General features: G+C 46.7%; 1 protein-coding gene across 3 annotated transcripts in view; it reads left to right on the plus strand.

The window, feature by feature from the left end:
- Positions 1-4,205: 4,205 nt before the first annotated feature.
- Dntt (DNA nucleotidylexotransferase) overlaps positions 4,206-7,218 on the plus strand; it is a 32,572-nt gene continuing 29,559 nt past the window's right edge. For all 3 annotated transcript variants that reach the window (XM_005352267.2, XM_005352268.2, XM_005352269.2), the window contains exon 1: positions 4,206-4,408. In XM_005352267.2, the coding sequence (XP_005352324.1) occupies positions 4,206-4,408 (203 nt within the window). The remainder of the gene's footprint in view (positions 4,409-7,218) is intronic.

Raw genomic sequence — 7,218 nt, forward strand, 5'->3', positions numbered from 1 at the left:
TGGTTTTTTTCGAGACAGGGTTTCTCTGTGGCTTTGGAGCCTGTCCTGGAACTAGCTCTTGTAGACCAGGCTGGTATCGAACTCACAGAGATCCACCTGCCTCTGCCTCCCGAGTGCTGGGATTAAAGGCGTGCGCCACCACCACCCGGCTAGAACTAGCTCTTGTAGACCAGGCTGGCCTCGAACTCACAGAGATCTGCCTTCTTCCGCCTCCCGAGTGCTGGGATTAAAGGCATGAGCCACCACTGCCTGGCTAAGGGGGATAGGATTTCTGCCAGATGATGTCTTTGCTAATTTCTCTAAATATGGACCCCTCTTAGCCTCAGTTAACCATTTGGTGGAAAAGGCAGTCCATCTCATTTACATTTTGTACATACAGGACTGTTATGGGGAAGGAAACAGGGATGATGGGAGCAGGAAGTTCCTTGGCCAAACCCAGACAGCCCTCTACCACTTCCTTCATGAGGCTCCCTCCAGAGCATGTCTGGAAGTTGGTGTGGAAGCAGTTCTGGGAGACCGGACTTTGTTGTTGGTTTATATCGGCAACTTCAAATGCCTGAGCATAGCAATGGGTTACGAGTACCATGGACCAAATCCCATCTTCATGCTTGGGTGGCCAGCACTTTACTGACTGAGCTCTGCCCCCAAACTCACATTTCACAATTTTCAAGGTACTTAAAGCTCGGAGTTGAATTCCCGAAATGACTACCATGCTTCTGTGCCCCCAGACCCGTTTTAGAGCCATTCTGAGCAGATCTCCACCTCCCTCCGTTAAACTGTGACTGTATATCCATATTTAGTTGTCACAGCAGTGTCTGAAGCTGGGTAATTTATAAGAAAGGAGGTTATTTTGGCTAAATTTCTGAAGGCTGGGTTGTCAAAGAGGATGGGACAAGGCCGGCCTCATTCTTCTCGTGGTGGAAAAGAGAAAGACAAGTGGGGGTGTGTGGCAGAGGTGAATTGTGAAGGGTGGCTTCACTTATTTTTTAAAAAAATATTTTAATTATTTTGTGGTCTGGATGTTTTACCTGCATGTGTGTCTGTGCACCACATGCATGCGGTGTCCACGGAGGTCAGAAGAGGATGCTGGATCCCCAGGAACTGGAGTGACAGATAGTTGTGAGCTGCCATGTGGTACTGGGACTGAAACCCAGGTCCTCTGCAAGAGTAACAAGAGCTCTTACCCAGGAGTCATCTCTCCAGCCTCCCCCCAACCCCGGGAGGCTTCACGTTTTAAGAACCCAGCACCATCATGGTAACTAATCCCATGCAACCAGTGACAAGGATACTAATCCTGATGCCTAGTCACCCCTCCACAGACCCCCAACAACCCTCCCAGCAATGGCAATTAAGTTTCCATATAAGTTTTGAGGATACAAACCATTTTCAAATCAGAATACAAAGGGGCCAGACCACGCAATGCCATTGTGAAGGACCCTGTGAGTCAAAAAAAAAAAAAAAAAAGGAATTAGAGGCCCCAGAGTTTTTCGGGTGAAATTCCTAACCCCCACCTTCTTCTTCAGCATAAGAAGCCCACATCAGTGGATTCTCACATCCCCTGACACTCAGGTAGGACTTCACAAGAAACGTAAATGATGGGTCCACCCTGGATTCTGCTCACTTATAATAATTTCACTGCCCCAGAGTCACCAAGGAAACATGGTTCAATGCAAGATAATTTAAAATTTTATTTTTATTTATTTTATGTATTTATTTATTGTTGTGGTTAAGATACAATCCCTGTTAATTGTAGGGGATCGATCTGTTAAACAAGAGCCAGGTGTGGTGTGTCATTCAAGTTGCTCTGAGTTGGATGGAGTTGAGAGGGGCCCTGAGAGCTGTTTGGTTGGACCAGCCAGGGCAGCGTGTAAGACTCAGTCTCAAAGACAAACAGAAGGAAGAACAGGAAAGGGGAGGTGGGGAAGGCAAGAAGCACATTTAGCAAGAAGACAAAGCTAAAACTCCTGCCTGAGTCATGAACCTCCCTTTTCTTCTCTATTAGAATTGGTCACAAAAGTTGTGAGCTGGTTTTATAATTATTAGATTGTGGCTATTACCATGCTGCCTACTGGCAAGTGGCATGACCTATGAGCACCCTATCACACTTTATCCGCCAGTCTGCTAGTAGACACCGTTTATGCTTCTAAGGCCTGCTTTCCCAGAACAGGCCATGATGAGTTGCCTGGAATGCACGCCTCTGTGAGTCTTTCCTCAGGTAGAGTATGTCTCTAGTGGTGTGGATAGTCCCCTGTCCGCACCTCTGTTCTCTTTGGACATTGTGTTTCAGTTTCAGTTAGGTGTTTCATATGCTGTGAGTGTCAGAGGGTTGTTAGTGCAGAGGGTCTGTGTAATGGGCATTGAGAAGCTTGGGGCTTAGGAGTCAGAAAAAGGACACTGATATAGTTCTGAGACCTCAAAGTCCACTTCCTCCAACAACGGCACACCTATCGGGAGGCTACCTTCCTAAGAGTTCCACTCCCTATGGGCCTATGTGGGCCATTTTTATTCACACCACCACATGTGAATATGTCATATGTCACCACATATGACAGAAGGAGGCATCTTGATGTGTGTGTGTGTGTGTGTGAGAGAGAGAGAGAGAGAGAGAGAGAGAGAGAGAGAGAGAGAACTCTGTAGGCAAGGCTAGCCTCGAACTCAAAGATCTGCCTTCTTGTGCCTCCCCAGTGCTGCGACTAAAGAGGTGTGCACCACCTTACCTGGCAAGAACATGTATTTTTAATTTTGAAATTTTTCTTATATTTTATTTGTGAGTGTGTGTGTGTACATGAATATGTGTACCCTGGTACTTCTGTGCAGATCAAAGGACAAGGTGTGAGAGTCAGTTTCTCTTCTCATCAAGTTGGTTGCTGAGAGGGAACTCAAGTGTCTTTACTGAACCATCCCACTGGTCCCAAGAGTACATAGAATTTGAAGCCAAACAAACCTGACCTCAAGTCCTGACTCAGACACTTCTTTGTTGTGGCTATTTATTGCTTCTGTGGTTTTAAGCGAGTTGTCTAGGAGCCGAGGATCTTCTCTGCTGTATTATGTGGGTGGCTAGCTAGCAGTGGTCTTGTAAGGATCCGTCAGCAAAGGCTTGTAGGTGCTTGCCTAGGTCCCATCGTAGGTATTCAAGAAGTGAGACCTATGAAATATGTTGGCTAAAGATGCAAATTTCATTTTACACAGAGAGTTATGAAAATGACCCTAACTTCACGAAAGTGACTTTTATCCAAATGTCATCTCATCTCTGAGACCTATGTTAGTTATATAATGGACCATTCTCCGGCAAACCTTAGTGCATTGTAAAAACCAAAACCCAAAGCAAAACAAACAACAAAAGCCAAACCAAGATGCATCACATCTGAAGGCAGAAGAACTGCATTTAAGATCTCATTTGCCCCTTACTTTGTGATGGACAGTGACTGAACCTTGGCTCCTTATTTATAAAATGTGCTCACAGCCTGTGTCCCTAGGCCCACTACAAAATGACAGTATTTAAAGCAGCAGCATAGAACGGAGATCTGAAAATCATAGTTACAGGCTTTAAGAAAAATTGTAACCAGCAGATAGAGAAACACAGATGCCGTTCATGAAAAACCAAAACAGTCACTTGTGTATTTTGACACCTGTGCAAAATACAGACATCCAATGTAATGTCCAAGGGGAGAGAATAAAAGTGGAGTAAAAGAGGGAGCAATAAATAAAGCGCACAGTGGCCAGCAAGATGATGCAGTGGCCAGCAAGCATCTTTACCAAGTTTGATCTCTGGACCTCTACGGTGGGAGAACTCTGGCTTCCACACTCACGCCATGGCCTGCACACACATACCCCCTTACCCCATAAGTAAATTTAATGAAAAGAAGATTGCATGGCTTTAAAAAATGCAACGTAAAGGGTTTGAACACACTTAGAACTAAGACATAGCACTCAGCCAGTGGCGGGTTTCCACTTCTTCCCAAGCTTATTCTGGGAGGCTGCGGACATCAAGCATGTGAAACACAAGCTAGACTGACTCTTTGTCATGAGCTCCACCTTCTGCAAAGGAACTATCAGAGCTAGAAATTCCTTCGGCAGGAAGCTGTCACCAGGGTGGCACCCAGGAAGCTGCTCCTGGCTGCAGAGTCTGCTGTTGAGATGACATCAGAGCCCTGATGTAGGAGACACCACTTGACAGCACTGGCAGAGCCAGATCGCCTGCTGCCATGGATCCACTGCAAGCAGCCCACCTGGGTCCTCGGAAGAAGAGGCCCAGGCAGACGGGCACCTCGGTGGCCACCACATCTCATGACATCAGGTTTCGAGACTTGGTCCTCTTCATTTTGGAGAAGAGGATGGGCACGACTCGAAGAGCCTTCCTCATGGAGCTGGCCCGGAGGAAAGGGTTCAGGGTGGAGAGCGAGCTCAGGTAGGACAGCCCTGGTCACTTGGCAAGCAGGCGGGGGCCTTGAGGACATCTCCAAGGGACCCAAGGAGACAGCTGGCTAAGGGAGACAAGACGGGTGCAGGCTGAATGAGATCAGATGGGAACTAACTGGCACCAAGAGATAAGATTTTTAAAAATCTGGCTCCTCATGACTGACTCTGAGATGAATTGCCCAGGGGTGATAAGAAAGAAAAAATTCATCAGAAAACTTTACATGGAAATCACTCAGTTCCATGTTCTACCATACTGAGCATGCAGGATAACAGACATAGCATCCCTGACATGTGTGCAGCTGGGTGCAGCTGTTTAAACTGCTGCTTTGGAGCAAGAGGATGGGCTGACGGTGTGCCTCTGACTTGACACACGCCTGGCTGGGTGTGGGCCAGGCTGAGATGGCTCACCATGGACACCTAAGTGGCCTCGGTGATGGTTTTCCAAAGAGTGGTCCAGGCCAAGTAGGCTTCGGGATGGGATGTTGGTTAAGGGTGTTTGTCTAGGGGGTAACAGACACCACCACAGAGTGCTGTGATAAGAGGGAGGGAAAGAGGTAGTTGAAGCCACCGTCTGGACCCAGCTAGACAGTCACTGTCAGGAAGCAGCGGTTACCATGGTGTTTCTGAATATTCTATACATTCACCGTCTTGAATCAATGAGGAGAATAGAAGTGATTCAGAAAGCCCCAGGAAAGGCCCTGGCACGCACGGTGGCTACAGACAGAACTGCTGGGGTTACAGTAGGGACTGTGGGTGACCCACTCAGTTCTCTGTGTGCGACTGTGCACGGGTGGGCTGAGCATAACATGTCAGGGATGCTATGACTTTTATGTGATATTTTGAATTTTAAGTCTTTGAGTTTGACAAGAAGATTGTCAAACATTTCTTGCTGGTGAAATGCGGGCTTTGAAGCAGTGCAGAGACACATTTCCAAGGTCAATAACCAGGCATGCCAACTTCCACACACCAAACTGAGGGGACAATTTGTTCGTTTGCTAAAATATCCTCAATCAAAATTTCCTGAGTTTCTGGGGTTCTCTTTTCTGAGTTCTTGCCACATGGTCTCCTGCTCTGTTTCGTTTTAAGTCATTACGGTCACTCTCAATTTTGTTCCCGAACATTCTTTACACACAAGACGAATTTCACCTAATTTTTTACTGTCACTAATCTGTTAGACTTAAATACAGTGTTAGCATTCAAAGAGAAAGAAACTAGATAGATCAAGGAGGGGAACAAAAACCGCAAAAAAAAAAAATTAAAGAGAAATTTAAAAACAGAAATGAACATTTTAAGCAGATATGAAGCTGCTTTTCATGGTAAAGAAATCGAGCAAGGGCCAGCGAGAAAGGTGAGAGCCGTCTGCCTGGGGCCACTTACTCAAAAAGCGCTCTGGTAACCGGTCCAAGCTTCAGGTGGAGGCCCACTGACTGAGTAACCAATGGAGCAGGTTGGCGGGGTCAGGTGTTTAGGGTGGTCATCAGGAAGCAGGGAACTTTGTCGGCAAAGCAAATCGAAGAGGCAGAGCGATGCCCCCGGTGCTGACTGCCAGGACTGTGCCCGCTGCTGGGGGGACAGAGGAAATGGGTGCCGGCGAGGAAGCCACCGCTGTTCCTGCGATGGAGCGGAGTTCTCAGGCTGAGAGCACGGACACACTCAACACATGTGTGCGCCGTAGAGGAAAATAAACCACAGGAAGCAGAAGCCCCGGCGCTAACAGAATCTCTGTGCCCAGATACAGAGTCATTAATTTCTTAGGAAGAAACTTCTAGACCTGACTCCAACCCTTCCCAGACCTGTGGTTCGGTACATTCTCCTCTTGGCTCCCTAACATTCAGATCAGTGTTCTATCTGGTGTGATGCTGAGCAAGAGAAAGGATGTCAATATGCTTTGGCAAAGTTCACAGTGAAAAGTGCATTATTCTCTTGTTAACTGGTTAGGTCCATTGACCTGCACAGCCAAACTGAAAGAAGATTGTTTCTCCGCAATATAAACTAGGTCAGATGACAGGAGCAGGCAGGAAGGCAGCCCATGAAAACACTAGAAGCAGTTATCTGGTGTGGGAAGGCGTATGCTCATAGTTCTGTGTCTTGGAATTTCTTTTCAATGAATACATATTTGTTTGTTTGTTGAGACAGGGTCTCTCTAGATATCCTGGCTGTCCTAGAACTCACTATGTAGGTCAGGCTGGCCTCAAACTCAGAGATCCTCCTGCCTCTGTTTCCCAACTGCTGGGATTAAAGGCATGTACCTCCACACCTGGCCTTAGACATACATTTTTAAAACAATGATAAAGCCTACAAAATTGCTTAGTGGGCAAGTGTGTTTGTTGCCCAGCCTGACGACCTGAGTTTGATCCCTGGTAACCACATGGTAGAAGGAAAGAAGCAACTCCTGTAAGCCAGCCCCTATTTCTATACACACACACACACACAATAAATAAATGTTAAAAAAAAAACTTTTAATTGGTGAGTGGAGAGATAGCTCAGTGGTTAAGAGCACTGATTGCTCCTCCAAATGACCCAGGTTGGTTCCCAGCAGCCACAGCACAGTTTTCAACCATCTGCAACTCCAATTCCAGGAGATCTGATGGCTCCACGTGCACCCGGCACCCTAGTGGTGCACAAACATACATGCAAGTAAAAGTTTTATACATTAAAAAAATTAATCAATTGATTAATTAAGCCGGGTGGTGGTGGTGCACAGCTTTAATCCCAGCACTCGGGAGGCAGAGGCGGGCGTATCTCTGTGAGTTCAAGGCTAGCCTGGTCTACAGAGCAAGTTTCAGGACAGACTACAAA

The sequence above is a fragment of the Microtus ochrogaster genome, chromosome 8, assembly GCF_000317375.1.
Source record: "Microtus ochrogaster isolate Prairie Vole_2 chromosome 8, MicOch1.0, whole genome shotgun sequence".
In the NCBI taxonomy this organism is placed as follows: domain Eukaryota; kingdom Metazoa; phylum Chordata; class Mammalia; order Rodentia; family Cricetidae; genus Microtus; species Microtus ochrogaster.